General features: G+C 40.8%; 1 protein-coding gene and 1 pseudogene across 1 annotated transcript in view; one reads left to right on the top strand and one right to left on the bottom strand.

Annotated features, from left to right (window-relative positions):
- The first annotated feature begins 12,210 nt into the window (after nt 1-12,210).
- LOC102870573 lies at nt 12,211-12,600 on the top strand (annotated as a pseudogene).
- Nucleotides 12,601-12,872: 272 nt separating this feature from the next.
- Nucleotides 12,873-20,887, bottom strand: part of LOC102851432 (chromosome unknown open reading frame, human C4orf45) — a 229,137-nt gene continuing 221,122 nt past the window's right edge. The window contains exon 4 of the mRNA XM_006892791.1: nt 12,873-13,077. Coding sequence (XP_006892853.1) covers nt 12,873-13,077 — 205 coding nt within the window. The remainder of the gene's footprint in view (nt 13,078-20,887) is intronic.

Genomic DNA, 20,887 nt, shown 5'->3' with positions numbered 1-20,887 from the left:
GTACATGTACATATCCTTGAAGATGTATCATGGGGAAAAGATTCTTGAAATGGCAAATGTTTTGTGTAGGACCATTCAAAAAGTTAAAGGAAATCATACTTAATAAAACAATATACTTTCAATGATATAATATTAGTTTTTCTCTAGAAGGGAAGCAGTATGACTAAATGACCAATATCTTCACCAAAAATAAGCCAGCATCAACAGTGCCTCGTACCCTGAGGATGAAACAGTACTACTTATTTGAGATCCCTACCCAAACCTGACACATAGCCTGTGTGTCTGACCACAAGGGAATATCAAACAACTGAAATTGAGAGAAATTCTATAGAACTGGCCTGCACTTTTCAAGGTGTAGCTGTTTTAAAGGACAAAAACCGAGTGGCTATTGTAAGTGAAAGGAGACTAAAGAACCCTGGTGTGTAAATACAGGTTAGGTCCTGAGTCGGGGAGAAACATACAAAAGCAGAGGAGTCAGTGGAAAGGGAGAGGAGGCTTATTGGGACAAATGACGAAAGTGAATATAAATTATGGATTGGACTGAATTCTCGGCATCTTAAAATTGTGCTGTAGCTATGGGAGAAAATACCCTTGCTCTTGGGAACTACACCCTGAACTAGATAGAAGTAAGAGCAATCATGTAGGGAACTTACTCAAATGGGTCAGAAGAAAAAGTGTGTGTGTACACACACACACACTCTCACACATGTGTGCACACATAGCCAAGAGGTATATTTGGAAAAAACATTAAAGCAAACAGATATTCTGTGTGAAATATCTCAGGATTTCTTTGTCCTGTTCACACAATTGTTCTGTAGGTTTGAAATCATCCCAAGATAAAAGTAATCTTCTCTGTAAGATTTAATATATGATAGCAGGAAGTTTGGGGGATAGTCTAAATTATCAAAATTCTAATCTTGCAAAAAGTAACTAGTGCAAGCCCTCCACCACACACACTATAAATCATCTCATTTGGACGTCTCCCAAAATTCAGGCCACATAGGAATGTTAACTGCTGAACTGCACCTTTTTTCAATGTAAAGTGTCCAGGGGATCAGGGAAGACTAGTAAGAGCATGTTGCAGATACACACTTAATGGACAAAGGCTCAAATCTCTGACGAAAGAGTAAGCAATATTTTAGTGAGCTGGCAGCATTCTTCAATGGAGCAAGAGAGCATTTTGGGGGAAAAGTTTCTAAGTTTCCTTTCCTGTAATTGAAATTTGTTATCCTATTTGATATTGAAACATTGGACCACAAACTGCTCTATACTGTGAGATAATGCAGAAGACTGATTTAGCCAAGTGGTTTCACTTAGAACTGTTGAATGAATGCATAAAGTAAATGAAACAATCATCATTTGATTCTTATGATAATGCCACAAAACGTTCAGTGCGGATAGTGCATTACTTATTTTGGATGTTTTCTCTTTATTTTATTTGTAAAATCCCACATAGGGAAATTACATAACTTGTCCGAACTTCCATGAATAATAAAAGGAAATAATGATACTTTGAATGGATAGATTTTCATCCTGCTAAATCAGTATGTGATTCAGGAGCTCTGGTAGCATAGTCTGTGAGGAGTTGCTGTGTTAACCCAGAGACAGTACCTCTGGCAATGTGAATCCACCAATGGCTCCTTGGAAGAAGAGGTACAATCTCCTGTGTGATTTACAGCCTCTGAAAGTCCACTGGAGGGTTGGCTATGAGTCAGCCCTAACTCAATGGTGATGAGTTTGAGGGTTTTATAAATTATTATTATTCATAATAATAATAATTATTATTATTATTTTATTGATATTTCAGTGAAAGTTTATGGAAAGCTCGGATATCCATTCATTCATTGTTGCACAATTTTCTCCCTCCTCCTGCCTCCTCCTCAGTCCGCTTTGCTATGCAGCTCTTATGGACTGTTGTCATGCAAATAATGCCTAATCATAGATTTCTTTTAGATAGTTCTTTCCCTCATCTATTTAAATGCAGTGTTCATTATTTATCCCCCCCTTTTTTTTTAGTTTCCCCCAACCCTCACATCAATCCTGTTTTATAACAGTAGCATTATGCAGAATTTGTCCTTGTGTGACTGAGATCTTTCACTCAGCATGTCCTTCAGGGTCACCTATTTTTGTATGGGTTCCTTGTTTTTCAGTGCTGTATAATATTTCATTGTGTGAATATACCACAGTTTCTCTATCCATTCATTTGTTCATGGGCACTTGGGTTGCTTCCATCTCTTTGCTATTGTCAACAATGTAGAAATAAACATGGGTATTGTGCATGTATCTGCTTAGGTGACAGTTATGGTCTTTTTAGGATATATTCCCAGTAGTGTAATTGCTAGGTCAAATGGTATTTCTATTTGCAACTTTTTGAGAAAGCGCCACACAGCCTTCCAGGGTGGTTGCACTATTTTATACTCCCACCAACAGTGAATAAGGGTTCCAGTTTCCCCACAACTTCATCAGTTTTTGATGTTTGCTGCTCTCCTGAACTTTGCTATTGTTACTGGGGTGAGAAAGTTGTTTTGAGCTTGAGTTTTTAAAATCAATTTGTGACAGGAACCTGGTAGTAAAGTGTGTTACATGTTGGGCTGCTAAGCAAAGGTTAGTGATTCAAATCCACCAGTTTTTCCATGGAAGAACATTCTCCTCTATAAAGATTTACAACCTCAGAAATCCACTACAAAGTCATCATAAATTGTAACCAATCAAGAGCAATGAGTTATTATTAGTTTGTGAGGATCTTCCAGGTTTATTTCCATTTCCTAGAATGCATATGTTCTTTTGTTGCTATTATGTACTGTTGAATTGACTATGAGTTTTAGCAACCCTGTGGTGTTGAAGAAGCGCACTGAACATCCCATGGATGGTCAAGAGAACAAACAAACATGTCTTGGAGAGGGTGCAGCCAGAGTGCTCCATGAAGACAGGAATGATGAGGCTTTGCTTCACATACTTTAAGCATGATGCTAGGAGCTGGTATTCCTTGGAGAAGGAAATGATGTTAAGAAGGGAGGAAGTTCAGTGAAGGAGAGGAAGACCCTCAACCAGGTGGATTGACATGATGACTGCTGCAATGGGCTCTTGTGTGTCAGGAAGTGTGAGGATGGGGGTAGGATAGAACAGGGTTCAGATCTTCTGTCCACAGGATTACCATGAGTCATACTCGACTGGATGACACCTAACAACAACAACAACATAGCAACCCTATGAATATAGATCTGAAGTTGGCTCTATCCTGTGCCATCTTCAACAACTCCAATACTTGAGCCCATAGTTTCAGTCATCACTCAATCCATCTTGCTGAGGGTCTTCTCCTATGCTGATGATTCACCTATCCAAGCATGATGTCCTTTAGGATTGGCCTTTTCTAACAACATGCCCAAAGTATGTAAGATGAAGCTTCACCATCCTTGCTTCTAAATACTACCAAGGTTGCACTTACTAGCCTTTGGAAACCAAGTGAATGGTAATTCTCTCTATAATAAACCATATGGTAGGAAGTAGTTGTAAGTTAGAAGAGGCTGTGGTACCAGGGGTGATGTCAGATGGATCCTAGCTGAAAGTAAGAAATACCAGAGGAAGGTCTGTATGTGCTTAATTGACTATGCAAAGGTGTTTGGCTGTGTATCATGATAAGTTGTGTCTCTCATTGAGAAGAATGGTAATCCCAGAGCACTCGATTGTGCTCATGCAGAAATCAGGAGGCTGTTGTGTGAACAAAGCAGGGAAACACTGCATGGTTTTAAATTGGGGAGAGAAATGCATAAGGATTGTATTCTCTCTCCATACCTGTTCTATCTACAGGATGAGTAAATTATCTGAGAAGCTGGACTCTATGAAGAAGAATGTGGCATCTGGATTGGAGGGAAACTTATCAATAACCTGCATTATGCAGATGACACAATCTTGTTTGCTTAAGGTGAGGAGGATTTCAAGCACTTGTTGCAGAAGATTAAGGAATGCAGCTTTCAGTATGGATTGTGTCTCAATATTAAGAAAACAAAGATTCTTCCACTGGACCAATAGTCAGTGTCATGATGGATGGAAAGGATATTGAAATTGTCAACAGCTTCATCTTGCTTGGATCCACAATTAAACCCTTGGTACAAGCAGTCAGGAAAAAAAGGAAACTCATTGCATTGGGAAAATCTGTAGTTAGGGAACTTTCTAAATTATTAAAGAACAGTGATGTCAGTTTGTGGACTAAAACGCTTCTGATTCAGGCCATAGTCTTTACAGTTACTAGCTATGCACCCAAGACCTGGTCGATGAATAAGAATGACAGAAAAAGAAATGACACCTTGAGCTGTGGTATTGGAGAAGAGCACTGAGCATCCCATAGATGGCCAAGAGAATGAACAGATACATCTTGGAGATGGTGCAGCCAGAGAACTCTTTAAAGTCAAGAATGATGAGGCTTCACCTCCCATATTTGGGACATGTTGCTAGGAGGTGCTATTCTTGGAGAGGGACATGATGTTGGGAAAGGTGGAGGGTCTGCGACGGAGAGGAAAGCCCTCTACTAAGTTCATCAACAGAGAACTATCAGAAATTCAAGAAGTGGTTATGCCACGAGGGATATTATTGCAAATGTCAGATGATTTTAGCTGAAAGCAGAGAATACCAGAAGGAGGATGTCCATTTATTTTATTGACTATGAAAGGCATTTAACTGTGTGGATCACAACAAACTGTGGCTAACATTGAGAAGAATGGGAATCCCGGAACATTAACTTGTGCTCATGTGAAACCTATACCTAGAACAAGAAGTTATCTAAACAGATCAAGGGAACACAGCGTGGTTTTAAATAGATGTGTTGGAGCTATATCCTTTCTCTTTATGTTTTCATTTTGTATGCTAAACAAATACGAAGTTGAACTTCATGAAAAATAATGCAGCATCAGGATCAGAGGAAGACTCATCAACAAATTGCATTATGTAGATGACACAACCTTCTTCACTGAAACTAAAGGGGACCTGAAGCGCTTGTTGGAAAGAAGATCAAACAGTATAGTCTTCAATATGGATTGTACCACAACATTGTTCTTGTTGTTGTTAAGTGCCGTTGAGTCGCAGGTGACTCATAGCAACCCTATGAAGGAGAGTCCTCGACGCTTGGGTACCTTTCATCCTCTCTCCAGGCTCATAGGGTTTCCGGAGGCAAGCTATTATGGAAGTGGACGCCACTCCTCCTTCCGCATTAGGAAGACAAAAATCCTCACTGGGAAAGAAATAGACAGTATTACAATAGATAGAGAAAGGTTTGAAATGATCATCAATTTCATCCTACTTGGATCCACAATCAACACCCTTTTATGTGTGTGTTCCCAAGTTTACTGAAAATATTACAGCATTGCAGACAGATTCAAACGCTCCATGTGGTGTTTTGACATTCATCCCAACTGTGGGCTGAGTGACCTGCAGGTTAGACAGACTGCCAAAGTGCAAGAGCTTGAGCATTTCCTTACTATCAGGATGTACTTTAGTGATCTCCTGATCCAGGGCTGAAACCTCTGGTACATAATTATCTCTCCTTTCCCTCTCCTCCTCCTGCAGCTTAATGGAGGTGCCCCTCCCAGGCCCGCTCTGAATCCGCTTCATCAGATGTGCGACATAGCCCACTAGCTTGTTCCGGAGTTTCTTGCTGGGAATAACGGCGGCCTCCTCGCACACATGCTTGTTGGTGTGGAAGTGATTATCCAGGCATATGTAGTATTTCTCTATGATGACCCAGGCCACCTTCTTCATGGTTTTGGAGTGAATGCGGCCCATGTTGGCGGGTCCTTAATGAAAGAGTACAATCAATGCTCTTGGTACCAGCAGTCAAGAAATCAAAAGATAGATTGCATTGGAAAAAAATCTACTTTCAAGGACCTCTTCAAAGTTCTAAGAACCAACAATGTCAGTTTACAGACTAATGTACACATGTTCCAGTCCATTTTCTTTTTTATTATTTGTTGTACAAATGAATGTTTGATAATGAATAAGGATGCTTGAAGAAGAGCTAGTGAGGATGGTACAGAACAGGATAGGTTCAGATCTTGTGTTCATAGGGCAAATATGGATTGTAGTCAACTGAACGGAACTTAAAAATAGCAGCCAGGGGTTTACTGTGCCAGTCACCATGTCAATCCACATGATGGAAGATCTTTCTCTCTTTTGCTATACATACATCTTCCAAGTATGATGTCCCTGTCCAAGGAATAGCCTCTCCTAGAAACATGTCCAAAGTATGTGAGATGAAGCTTCATCATATTTGCCTCCCAGGAGAACTCTGGCTGCTCCTTCTCTGAGACACACCTATTTGTTCTTCTGGCAGTCCATGGGATCTTCAGCACTCTTCTCCAATGCCACAGCTCAAAGGCATCAATTCTTCTTCTGTCATCCTTATTCATTGTCTAGCTCTCAGATGCATAACAAGTGACTGAAAAGACTATGGCCTGACCAAGGCACACATTAGTCCGTAAACTGACATCATTATGCCTCAATAATCCATAGAGGTCTCAGGCTACAGATTTCCCCAGTCAGTACATCTCCTGATCTTCTGACTACTAGTATCAAGTGTATTGATTGTGGATGCAAGTAAGATGAAGTGACAGTCTCAATTCTCTCTCCATGCATCATGATGGGGCTTATCGGTCCAGTGGTGATGCTTTTTGTTTTCTTGGTGTTGAGATGAAGTTTATTTTGAATGCTGCAGTGTTTAACCTGCATCAGGTACTTCAAGTCCTCACTTTTAACAAGCAAGGTTGTGTCATCTGCGTAACAAAGGTTCTTGATGAGCCTTCCTCCAATCCTGATACCATATTCTTCTTCATAGATTCCAGATAATCAAATAATTTGCTCAGCATATAGAACATTGACAGAAAACCAGATGAATTATGGGATGGCATCAAGGACATCATTCACAAAGGAAGAAAAAATTCATTACAAAGACAAGAAAGAAAAGACCAAATGTACAGGTGACAGAAAATGAGGCTAGGGATAGAGTTACAGAATTCTGCATAATCATTGCAAATACCTTTTATAAGAAGCATAAACACAGACTACACAGAAAGTGGATTTCAACTACACACATGAATGGTATACACAGGAGTCAAATAAATTACATCTGTGGAAAGAATCATTGGAAAAGCTCAATATCAGCAGTGAAAACTAGGTCAAATATTGATTGTGAAACATATCGTCAACTATTCATATGTAAGTTCGAACTAAAGCAAAAGAAGGTTAAATAAAATCCATGGGAATAAAAATTTGACCTTGATTCTATCCCACCTGAATTTAAAAACCGTCTCAGGAACAGATTTGAGGCTTAATTTGAACACTAATGAACGAAGACCAGATGAGCTGTGTGGGAGGATATAAAGAATATCATCCACTATGAATGTGAAAGGTCATTACAAAGACAGGAGGAAGAAAAGACAAAGATGGATGTCAGAAGAGACTCTAAATACTGCACTAAAGTAGTGAGAAGTCAAAGCAAAGGGAAGAAAGTAGGAAGGTAAGGAGCCAAACAAAAGATTTCAAAGGGCAGCTCGGGAAGACAAAGTAAACTATTATAATGAAATATAAAGAGATATTTTTAAAAAAACTAGAGTAGGAAAATAAAGAATGTCAAACTTGCTTGGCATTTCTTAAACTGAAGGAACTAAAGAACAAATTTAAGCCTCCAGTTGCAATACTTAAAAATGCTTTTGGCAGAATATTAAATGATACAAGAAATATTAATACAGAGTCACTGTACCAAAAAGAATTGTCTGACACAGAAGAATTTCAATAAACAATGTATCACTGAAAGGCAATGGTGATAAAGGAGGAAGTTTAGGCTGCTCTGAAGGAAATGGCAAAGAACAAGAATTGATGGTATACCAATTAACACACTTCAACAAACAGATGCTGCCCTAGATGTGCTCACCAGGTTGTTCCAAGAAATCTGGAGGACAACTACCTGGCCAACTGACTGGAAGAGATTTATATTTATTCTCATTAAAAGAAAAAAGATGACACAATAGTTTGTGGATATTATCAAACAATATCACTAATACAACACACTAGCAAAATCCTGCTGAAACTACTGGAATGATACATCAACAGAGAACTACCAGAAATGTAAGCTGGGTTTGGGAGAGGTTGTGACACTAGAGACATTATTACCGGTGTCAGATGGATCTTGGCTGAAAGCAAAGTATACCAGAAGAATGTGTTCATTGACTATGGAAAGGCATTTAACTGTGTTGATCACAACAAATTGTGGCTAGCCTTGAGGAGAATGGGAATCCAGGAACACTCAATTGTGCTCATTGGAAAACTATACTCAGACCAGGAGCAGTCCTCAGAACAGAGCAAGGAAGCCCTGCATGGTTCAAAATCAGGAGAGGAGGGCACTCGGGATGTAGCCCATCTCTTCACTTTTTCAGTCTACATACAGAATCATTCATGAGGCTGGGCATTATGAGGATGAATGTGGCATCAGGATTGGAGGAAGACCCACCAACAACCTGTGTTATGCAGATGACACAACCTTCCTTGCTGAAACTGAAGAGGACCTGAAGCATTTGCTTCAGAAAGTCAAGGACTGTTATCTTCAATATGGATTGAAGCTCAACATCAAGAAGACAAATATTCTCACCACTGGGCCAATTGGCAGCACCATGATAGATGAATAAGAGATTGAGGTTGTTAACAACTTCAGCTTGCTTGGCTCCACAATCAACACTCTTAGCATCAGCAGTCAGGATATCAAAAGATTAATTACACTGGGAAAATCTGCTTCAGAGACCTCCCCAGAGTCTGTGAGGCAACGATGTCAGTCTAGAGACTAAAGTGTGCCCATTTCAGGCCGTGGTCTTTGTAATTACTTGCTGTGCTTCAGAAAGCTGGACAATGACTAAGGATGACAGAAAAAGAATCGATGCCTTTGAGTTGTGGTGCTGCAGAAGAGTCTTGAACATACCATGGACCGTCAAGGGGACAAACAGGTCTGTCTTGGAGAAAGTAAAACCAAGTTTCTCCTTGAAGGCTAGGATTTTAAAGCTCTGTCTTTTATACTTTGGGCACATGGCCAGGAGGAAACAGTCCTTGGAGAAGGTCATCATGCTCCAAAGGGTGGAGGGACAGCACAGGAAAGGAAGACCCCAAATGAGACAGATTGACACAGTAACTGGGTTAATAGAGGGTAGGTGTATCAGAGTCAGTGAGACTGGCTCAGGAGAGGGCACGTTTCAGAGCTCTTGTACAAAGGGTTCCTAGGAGTCACAAGTGACTAAACAACTCATAACAACAACAACAACAATGTCAAAAGAGACTCTGAAACTTGCACTGGAATGTAGAAAGATCAAGGAAAAGAGCTAAGCAGAAAATGTCAAAGGACAGCTTGAGAAGACAAAGCATAATATTATGATGAAATATGCAAAGAGCTGCTGTTAGAAAACTGAAAGGGAAGAATTCACTTTGCATTTGTCAACTGAAAGAATGGAAGAAAAAAGTGTCAAGTCTCATTACTGAGGGATTCTATGGGCAAAATCTTGATGATGCAGGAAGCATCAAAAGAAAATGATAAGAATGTACAGCCACTGTAACAAAAAGAATTGGTCAACACTGAACCATTTCGATAAGTAGCATATAATCAAGAATCAATTGTAAAGAAAGCAGTTAAAGCTTCACTGAAGGCACTGACAAAAAATAAGGCCTAGGAATTAGAGGAGTAATAATTGACATGTTTCAACAAACAGATGCAGACCTCGACGTTCTTACCAGTTTATTCCAAGAAATCTGGAAGATGACTAGCTGGTCAACTGACTAGAAGTGATTCATGTTTGTTCCCATTCCAAAAGGAGATTATCCAATAGAATGTAGACATTACCAAACAATATCATTAATATCACATACAAGTAAAATCTTAGTGAAGATTATTAAAAAACAGTACATTAACAAGAAACTTCCAGAAATTCAAGCTGGATTCAGAAGAAGCTGTGGCATGAGTGATATCATTGCTGACATTGGTTGTATCGTGACTGAAAGTAGAGAATATCAGAAAGATGCTTACTTGTGTTTTATTGGCTATGCAAAGATTTTTTTTAACAGTGTGGATCATAACAAATTTTGGCTAACATTGAAAAGAATTGGAATTCAAGAACTTAATTGTGCTCATGCAAAACCAATTCATAGATTAAGAAGCAGTTGTCTGAACAAAGCAGGAGAACACTGCAAGGTTTAAAATCAGGAAGGTGTGTGGTGTCAGGGTTGTATCTTTTCTCCATATCTATTCAATCGCTTTGCTGAGTAAATCATTCAAAAAACTAGACTAAATGATGAATAATGTAGCATTTGGATTGAAGGGGGGAAACTTCATCAGTGCTCTGTGTTAATGCAGTTGACACAACCTTGCTTGAAAGAAGTGAAGAAGACTTGAAACATATGCTACTAGAAGACCAAAGACTCCAATCTTCAATACAGATTGCATCTTAACACAAAGAAAACACAAGCCCTCACCACTGGGCCAATTAGCAATATGGTAGATAGAAAAAAGAAGTTATTTTACTTGTATCCCCAATCAATACCATGGCAGGAGCAGTCAAGAAGTTAAAACATGTATTGACTGAGAAAAATATTCTCCCAAGGTCCTCTTTAAAGTGCTAATAATAAACGATGTCAATTTAAAGGACTAAGGTGTGCTTGATTCAAACCAGGGTATTTTCACTTGCTTCCTATGCATCTGAAAGTTGTACAGTGAGTAATGATGACCAAAGGAGAATTGATGCCTTTGAATTGTTGTGTTGGAGAAGAACTTGAATAGCCCAAGACTGTCAAAAAGAACAAATAAGTCTCTATTGGAAGAAGAGCAATCAGGTTGCTCCTTAGATGCAAGGATGGTGAAACTTTTCACATACTTTGGATGTTATCCTTGTTGTTGCTGTTAGGTGCCATCAGTCGAGTCTGACTCAACTGTGAACAACAGATCTGAACCCTGCCCTATTCTGTGCCTCCTATTATCTCTGATACACTTGAACCCACCGCTGCAAAAGGGGCCAATATTTGGAAAAAGACATCATGCTGAAACAGGTGGAGGGTCTGAGAAAAGGGTGAAAACCCTACACAAATTGGATTGAGAACAATGGGCTTGAACAAGGTAGAGATTATGCAGGTGGTACACAGGAGCACTAGGTGGCTGTTGGGCTGCCGATCAGATGGTCTGCAGTTCAAGCTGTTCCTTGGGAAGAAGATGAGTGACTTTCTCTGATAAAAGTTTACAGCCCCAGACACCCAAGGTGATTATCGTTGTCATGTGTCATTAAGTCAGAATCACCTCACAGCTGACCCTTCAGTGGATTTTTTAGGGACTACAAATTGCATTCAAGAGCTTTCCCATCTTCTGCAGAACAGCTGGTGGATTTGAACCTGCCTTTGGGTTGGCAGCACCAACTCTTTACCACTAGGCCACTCGAAACCCAAAGGTGGTGTGTTTTTCTTAGTTGCCATTGAATCGACTATGACTCATAGTTACCGCCTGAACAATAGATCTGAACCTTGCCCAGTCTCGAACCATCCGCCTGTTTCTGTCATGCTCAAGCCCATGGTGGTGGTCACTCCATCTATTGGGTCTTCCTCTCTTTCACTGACCCTCTTCCTTTCCTAGCATGATGTCTTCCTCCAAGGACGTGTTCCTCCTCAAAATATGCCCCTAGTGAGTGAGACAGAGTTTTATCATCCTTGCCTCCACAGAGCACTCTGGTTGCTCTTCCTTCAGGACAGATTTATTTGTTCTTTTGGCAGTTGATGATCTAGTCAGTACACTTCTTCAGCACCATAATTCAAAGTTGCAATTAGAATTAAGTTGACAGAAGAAGTGAATTTGGTTTGAGTGTGGTATACAGAGCCCTTGGTTGCATAGTGGGTAGTGTTTAGCTCTTCTCGGCAAGATTTGAAGTTTGAGTTCACACAGTGGCTCCTTGGAAGAAAGTCCTGGCAATCTACTTTCAAAAATCCAGCTACTGAATATCCTACTCTGACACATTGTGTTCATGAGTTGGGGTTGACTTAGGGCAACTGCATGGATTGTCTTACTTTAGATTTAAATTACAAAGCATTTGACATACCTACAATAAATAGATTTAAAAGGAACTATAAAAGGTCAGTGAGCGCCTGTGTCCATGGAGAGAGGCTGAGGGCTGGGAGATGTGGCCCGAGGCACCCTGGGCCCCCCCGAAGATGTCTGCTTCCTTAGTGTGAGGCACTGTCCACGCTGTCAGCAAGAGGGAGTTCACCCCAATCGGGCTGCCCTAACCCTGACACCTTCCGCAGTACTCAAGATAAAACAACATCTTAAAGATAAGCCTGAACATGTAGATGTGAAAGTCAGTGTTCAAACCAGGGGTTACAACGGCCTTTCTTGAGTTTTAGAATATGCAAAAAACAAAAGAAGATTCTGATAAAGAAGTTGTTCAAGAGGGAGTCAGAGTGTTCATTGAAAAGAAAGCACAGCTCACACTTTCAGAAACGGAAATGGACTATGTAGAAGACAAATTATCCAATGAGTTTGTGTTCAATAACCCAAACATCAAAGGAATGTGTGGCCGTAGAGAAAGCTTTAACATCTGAATTCTGAGGACCCCTCATGCTGCCATGAGCTGCAGTGATTGCCGCAGAAATCTTGGGCCTACTGAAAAAATTGTGTGACTCGTGTTGTTTGATTCAGAATGTATTTCTGTCTTCTGAAAAAAAGAAAGGAAAAATGTGAAAAGCACCCCGCCCCTCCAAAAAGGAGCTATAAAACAGAGCTCTATTAGTTGTAGTAGTGACAATAGTATTAGGATGTTAAATTCTCTAGTTTACATTAAAACAATCTGGTATCTGGTTCTTCTTTGTTTTTTCTATAATGATTCAGAAAGCAGAAGATTGTACTGTACCTTGGAATGCAGCGTGGGTAGTTTAGATGTCGTAGGTGCTTTATTCTCCCTGACAAGAATGGCACTCTTAGAATTTCTGTTTGTGGTGTCCTCATAATCACTCATATGCCAGGCCATAGAGCCACGACTACCTTTTCCTTGCTTATCCATTATGTGAGGTTTTGGTTGCCTGAAATAGAAACATATTGGTCAATTCTCAAATTGTAAATACCTAGAAAAAAGGGCCAGTTTTCAGAGAGTTGTTTCATTTTCAATTCAAGCAGTTTCTAGGCCAGTGATTAGGGAAAACCAAGACCCTGGCCCACCAGCCAGTGTCCTGAGAAGATTCTAGTCTCTCTCCAGGCAGCTTTCCGATGTCTAGCTGTCGGGAGTGCAGAGAAATATCTCTTCAGACTGGACCCCTAGTTAGTAACATTGTTTCCAAGTAAAGCTGCTATTGTTGTTCTGTACCTTCCAGTAACTCATAGCCACCCCATGTACAACAGCCCTAAACCCTGCTCTATCCTGTGCCAATCGCACTGTCTCTGACACACCTACCTCCATGACCTCAGTCACTGAATCAATCCACCTCATAGAGGGTCTTCTCATGCGTTGTCTCTCCACTCTCCCAAGCATGACATCCTTCTCCAAGGACATGTCTAAAGTACGTCAAATGAAGCTTCAGAATCTTTGCCTCCAAGGAGCAGCTTGATTTAACTCTCTCCAGGATGAACCTGTTTGTTTTCTTAGCAGTCCATGGTACATTCAATACTCTTCTCCAACACCACAGCTCAAAGCTATCAATTCTCCTTCTATCCTCCCTGGTCATTGTCCAACTCTCCGATGCATAGCAAGTGATTGCAAAGACCATGACCTGTATCAGGTACACCTTAGTCTCCAGAGTGACACCATTGCCCTTCAGTACTTTGGAGAGGTCCTTAACAGCAAACTTTCCCATTGCAGTATGTCTCTTAACTTCCTGGATGCTGGTGCCAAGAGTATTGACTGTGGAGCCAAGCAAACTAAAGCTGTTAATAATCTCAGTCTCTGCACCATCCATCATGATGCTGCCAATTGGCCCAGTGGTGAGAAACTTTGTCTTCTTGATATTGAGCCTCAATCCATATTGAAGGCTACAGTCCTTCACCTGAAGCAAGTGCTTTAGGTCCTCTTCAGTTTCAGCAAGCAGGGTTGTGTCATCTGTAAAACGCAGTTTCTTCCACCAATCCTGATGCCACACTTCTCATACAGCTCAGTCTTCCAGATAACCTGTTTTGCATATAGGTTAAAAAGGTATGGAGATAGGACACACCCCTGTTGTACACCCTTCCCAATTTTGAACCATGCAGTGTTTCCTTGCTCTGTTCTGATGACTGCCTCCTGGTCCAAGTATAGGTTTTGTATTAGCACAATCAAGAGTTCTGGGATTCCCATTCTTCTCAGAGTCAGCCACAGTTTGTTATGATCCACACAGTCAAATGCCTTTTCATAATCAATAAAACATAAGTAGACATTCCTCTGGTACTCTCTGCTTTCAGCCAAGATCCATCTAACATTAGCTACAATATCCCTAGTACCACAACCCCTTCAAAACCCAGCCTGCACTTCTGGCAGTTCTTTGTTGATATGCTGTTCTAGTCGTTTTTGGATAATCTTCAGCAGAATCTTGTTTGCATGTGATACCAATGATATTTTACAATAATTAACACACTGTGTTGGGTCACCTTTTTTTTGAATGGGAACAAATATAGGTATCTTCCAGTTACCCAAGCGGTTGTTCTTCAGATTTCTTGGCACAACTTGGTGAGCACATCCAGGGCAGCATCTGTTAGTTGAAATACATCAATTGGTTTACCATCAATTATTGGGGCCTTATTTCTTGCCAATTCCTTCAAAGCGGCTTGAACTTCTTCCTTCATCACCACAGGCTCTTGCTCATATGTTGTTCCATGAAATTCTTCTGTGTCTGCTAATTTCTTTCAATTCAGTGACTCTGTATATTCTTTCCATCTTCTTTTAATACTTCCTGGATCACTTATTATTCTGCTCCAAGCATTCTTAAGTATAGCAACTCGAGGTTTGAATTTTTTTCTTCAGTTTCTTGAGCTTAAGAAATACTGAATGAAGAAAGCTGCTAGGGATGCCATTAATCATGTACCTTGAGGAAGTAAGGGGAGTGTTCATCTAGGGAACTAGAGGGTAGAAGAAAAATTCAAAGGAACCTGCTAACACATACTCCATACATTCTGGTATATGCACACCTACTTAGACACATCTCTAAGCATTTGTTAAAATATAAATTTATGCAATCCCAAAAGGTACGTGGTTCGAATCCACCAGATGCTCTGCTGGAGAAGGACAATCTCCTCCTGTACCAGTCAGATCTGATTTAACAGTACACACACAGAAAATAATAAAATTTTAAAAGTTTAAAAAAAAGAAAAATTTATGAGGAACAGAAAGAGTCTAGGGTTAAGTGGGTATTGTCTTAACATTTAAAAAATATGATCTTAGATAGCCAAAACTAAAGAGTGTTTCAAAAGACAAAAGAATGGGTGAAATAAAATTTTCACACATGTGCAGCAATATGAACCTGACCAAACAGTGACCTCAAATAGTGGCTCAAAGATGGGAGCAAGACTCAGACTCAGAGGCCACAGTAGTGTAGGCATGTATCTATGTCCTATAATGAGTCTTCCCACCACTTCCCTAACTTTTGGCACCAGAGGTCGTCCTGAAGTTTTGCTGGACACACAGAGCAGGAACGGAAATCACAATCATCTGACTCAATCAGTACAAGCAGCACAACTCCCTTTTACTTCTGCAAAAGACCCTTCCCTAAAAGAAAAACCCTAGAACAACTCTGCGCTTTTGGTGCTTGAAGAGACACAGAGCTTTCTTATTCTAATCATTCTGCTCTGGTTGCAGGTTGCATAGTCCATGGGGAGTGAAGCTGCTAATCCAAAACTGCACCCATTGTGGTGGTTAGACTCCACCGCAGCTGAGTGGGGAATTCCTTCCACGTGATTTACAGCCTCTGAAACCCCATTGGAGGATCAGCTATGAATTGATTCCAAGTGGTCAGCAGTGAGTGAGTGAAAAAAATCTATTCTTCTCTATTAACTTAGTTGTTTGACTTTCTAGTCATTATTTAGACACAGCACCCAGCACCAATATTAAATCCAAGCATCCATGAAATTTATTTGTTCTGGCAGTCATAGCTTGTCCATTTTGAAGTCCCACAGGCACTTAGGAAAATATCAGTTTGTGATTCCAGGCTTGGGCTTTGGACAACGTGTTAGAAGAAAAGATCTAGGCATCCTCCTCTTTCCTCAGTAAATTCCTTGGCGAGGTTCCAACAGCAGCACATTAGAGCACCATCTGAGCCCTTCTTTCTGATTATCAAGGGCCAGCTCAGGAAAATGGATAGAAAATGGATCTTAAGGTCATGGATTTAGTATTTAATTTTAAAGTTGTTTCCTCTCTAGAGAGCACTTAGGGCTTCTTACTCCCACCATCCCTTCCCCTCAGCTGCCAGAGCCCCTTCTGAAAGCAAAGTTCTCTGTTGAGTTTTAAGGGTTCTCAAGTTCTTTGGACCAAGATTTGTGGCAGCCCTGACTTGCACTTCGCTCATTCAGGAACATTCTATTACTTTGATTTACCAGCTACTCAAAAGGCATTGGGGCAATCTTCATAATAAAAGTCCCTGTTACCATAGAGATTATATACCAGGGGGAGAGACACACAATAAACAGAGAAAAAAAACCAGTCGGTCTCTGGTGTACAAATGAGATCTATGCTCAAATAAAATTTAAATAAAATCTATAGGTAAATTAGAATATATATATGTTTTTATTTTATGTCAGTCATATTTGTCTTAGTCTATATTTTATGTTTCTGTGCATATTAAATACTCCTGAATGTACTAAAACATCTTAAACATAGTAATGCAATACAAAGTTGTATTACAGCACTAGAAACCCATGTGTGTGTGTTTGTAAGTCTATCAATTGAATGGCTCAATTCATAATCAACTCATAGTTCACTCTTCCACGTGTTTCAGAAGTCAATTTCTTAAGAGTAGGCACTAAGGCCTGTATTGGGATTGAACTCATGACCTTGGTAGTATTAGCAGCAAGTTCTATTCAACTGAAGTAACTAGCTGTCTGTAAGGAAGTGAACTGGAAATTCAAACTGAGGTTAGAAGAGGCTGAGACACCAGGGTTATCATTGCTGACAACAGATAGATCCTGGCTGAAAGCAAAGAACACTAATGCTTTATTGATTATTAAAAGGCATTTGACCGTGTGACTGATAAATTATGGCTAACATTGAGAGGAATAGTGATCACAGAAAATTTAATTGTGCTCCTGTAAACCTTCTACTATGACCAAGAAGCTGTTGTGCAAATAGAGAAAGAGAACACTGTTGTTGTTGTTAAGTACCATCAAGTTGAGCATGACTTATAGCGACCTATGAACAAAAGACCTGAACTCTGTACTATAACTATCATCGTTTCTCTATGTTCATTGAGTTTCCAAAGGCATGTTGAGGAAGTGAATGCCACACTTGCTTCTAAACTTGAATCAATCTGCGAGCTCCACCAAACACCATCCACAATGGTTAACCATTATGGCATTTGACACACTAGCGGCAAAGGGTTCAGCATCACAGAAACTTCAAGTTACTTCAGTATAGCAAATTGACAGACCAATGCTGTGCCACGTAAAAGAATGTCCATCCCAAACACATTTAACACAAGCCAGAGGGCCCAACCCCTTTTTAAATACAAGACCTGCCCAGTAGGTCCAGGTTGACTCTAAACCAAGAGGCCCAATAAGTCCATAGCTCATTGTTAGCTAAATCCAGCAAATCTAATCAGCTCACACCTGACTGTGAACAACAACAACATAAAAAACACAACAGTTTACACCCAACCCTCACCAAGGCAATAGAAACCATCTTTCTGAATCAAACCACTTCACACATGAGACTCCAAACTAGAAACTTAGTATTCAAGAAAACACTTGTTGTTGTTGTTATGCGCCATCCAGTCACCTGCGACTGATAGCAACCCTATATACAACAGGCATAAACCTTGCTCTATTCCCTTGCCAGTCTTACTGTCTCTGACACACCGACCACATGACCCCAGTGACTGAATCAATTCATCTCATTGAGGGTCTCCCGCTCCTGCACTATCCCTCCACCCTCTCAAGCATGATGTCCCTTCTTACAACATGTCCAAAGTATGTCAGATGAAGCTTCAGAATCCTTGCCTCCAAGAAGCAGCCTGGCTTCACCCTCGCCAGGATGAACTTGATTGTTCTCCCAGAAGTCCATGGTATATTCAATACTCTTCTCCAATACCACAGCTCAAGGACATCAACTCTCCTTCTATCATCGCTAGTCATTTTCCAGCTCTCTGGTACATAGCAAGTAATTGCAAAGATCGTGGCCTGGATCAGGCACACTTTAATCTCCAGTACTTTGCTCTTCAGTATTTTGGAGAGGTCTCTCACAGCAGATTTTCCCAATGCAATTCGTCTTTTAATTTCCTGGCTGCTAGTACCAAGAGTGTTGATTGTGGAGCCAAGCAAACTGAAGCTGTCAACAATCTCAATCTCTTCATCATCTATCACGATGCTTTCAATCGGCCCAGTGGTGAGAATCTTTGTTTTCTTGATGTTGAGCTTCAATCCATATTAAAGGCTGCAGTCCTTGACCTTCTACAGCAAGTGCTTCAGATCCTCCTCAGTTTCAGCAAGCTGGGTTGTGTCATCTGCCTAACACATATTGTGGATGAGTCTATCTCCAAACCTGACACCACACTTTGTCTCATAGAGCCAAAACAGAGCAAGGAAACATGGCATGGTTCAAAATTGGGAAGAACGTGTGTCAAGGATGTGTCCTATCTCCATATCTTTTCAATCTGTATGTGGATCAGATTATTCTTTGGAAAGGGACATCATACTTGGAAAGGTAGTTGTTATTGTTGTTCGATGCTGTCGAGTTGTAGACGACTCATAGCGACCCTATGAACTAACGGCCTGAGCACTGTTTGTACATAGTTTCCGGAGACAAGCCATTTCGGAAGTGGATGCCGCTCCTGCTTCCAGGCTTGATTTAGTCGGGAAGCTCCAGCCAACACTGTCCACCATGGGTACCCATTACCATGATTGGCACATCACTGTCACAGTCTTCAGCATCACAGCAACCACGAGTCACCTCTGTACAGCAACACACAGACCAGTGCTATACCACTTAGAAGAATGTTTGACAGGAAAACAATTTGAACCTGGCCGAGGGCCACAAATGAAAATCACCCACCTTTGGCTTGGTAGCATAGCTTCTAGAAAGGTAGAGGGGACCGTAAAAGAGAAGAAGACCCTCAAACAGATGGACTGGCACCATGACTGCAGCAATGAGCTTGAGTTATGTCAGAAATGATAGCACAGGACAGGACAGAGTTCATATCTCTCATTGATAGAGTCATTATGAGTCATACTGTACTTGGTAGCACCTAACAACAGGTACTGCTACATTACTAGCTATGAATCCAAGAGGTGGACAATTAATAAGAATGACAGAAAAAGGATTGATGCCTTTGAGCTGTGGTGTTGGAGAAAAGCACTGGACATTTCATAGACAGCCAACAGAATGAACAGACATGTCTTGGAGAGAGTGCAGCCAGAACGCTCTTTGGAGGCAAGAATGAGACTTTGCCTCACGTACTTTGGACATGTTGCTAGGAGAAGCTATTCCTTGGAGAAGGACATGATGATGGAAAGGGTGGAGGGTCGGCAAAGGAGAGGAAGACCCTCAACCAGGTGGACTGATATGGTGACTGCTGCAATACACTCTTATGTGTCACGAAGTGTGAGGGTGGCACAGGATAGAAGATGGTTCAGATTTTATTTCATAAGGTTGCTGTGAGTCATGCTTGACTCCACAGCACCTAACAATAACAACAAGAAGCAGTGCTAAGCGATGTTTGTGCAAGCTTTACTTTTTGTCATCAAAATCAGCTTTCTCGTGTCTGAAACACTTTGCTGCCATGCTGTTAACAGTGGTCAACCTCCCTGTGTTAGGATCTTCCTCCTTTAATTTCACCATTCCTGCTTTAATGTGATGGATGTCATGTTGTTATGCATCATCAAATTGAAACTGACTAAAAGCTGGCCTTCCAGTGAAATTTCAGAGGCAGTAAGTTGCACAGGAGGAAACTGCCCATCTTTCTCCCACCGAGCAGCTGGTGGATTTGGTGAATTGTGTGCATTTGGGTTGACAGTGCAGCTCTTTATCACCGAGCTCCCTGAGACGCAAGATGTCAACTAATTCTTTCATCAAAAGCTTTTTCAGTTCGGAGTTTCTAGGTCTCAGACTTCTTCCTCATATGCTATCATCTGCCACTCTAGTTCCATATAGTGTTCTTTGGTCAGAGAGTTGAGAATTTATGACACCATTTTCAATGATGTCTGACTGTATTTGATTACAAAATTACCAACTACGGCTTATCTGATCTTAGTAATGTTTTCAGCCATAAATTCCTTAAAAGCATGTGTGAATTATGACACAATTTGCTCCACACTCCTTTCATATTCCTTGCTTTGTTCACACAACACTCTTGGTCTATGTATATGTGCGAACAGAGCAAGAGAGCATTGTTGTTGTTATGTGCCGTCAAGTCGCTTGCTACTCATAGTGACCCTATGTACAACATCCCTAAACTCTACTCTGTCTGGTGCCAATCGCACCTTCTCTGATACACCCATCCCCATTACCGCAGTCACTGAATCAATCCACCTCATAAATGGTCTTCCCCTTCTGCGCTGTCCCTCCACCCTACCAAGCATGATGTCCCTCTCCAAGGACCTGTCCCTCCTTGCAACATGTCCGAAGTATGTTAGACGCGGCCTTAGAATCCTTGCCTCCAAGGAGCAGCCCAGTTTGACCCTTTCCAGGATGAATCTGTTTGCTTTCCTAGCAGTCCATGGTAC

Source organism: Elephantulus edwardii, unplaced genomic scaffold (assembly GCF_000299155.1).
Source record: "Elephantulus edwardii isolate Elephantulus edwardi_28Jun2011 unplaced genomic scaffold, EleEdw1.0 scaffold00119, whole genome shotgun sequence".
In the NCBI taxonomy this organism is placed as follows: domain Eukaryota; kingdom Metazoa; phylum Chordata; class Mammalia; order Macroscelidea; family Macroscelididae; genus Elephantulus; species Elephantulus edwardii.
Note: the sequence above shows the minus strand (reverse complement) of the source record. Positions and strands in the feature narration are given on the sequence as shown.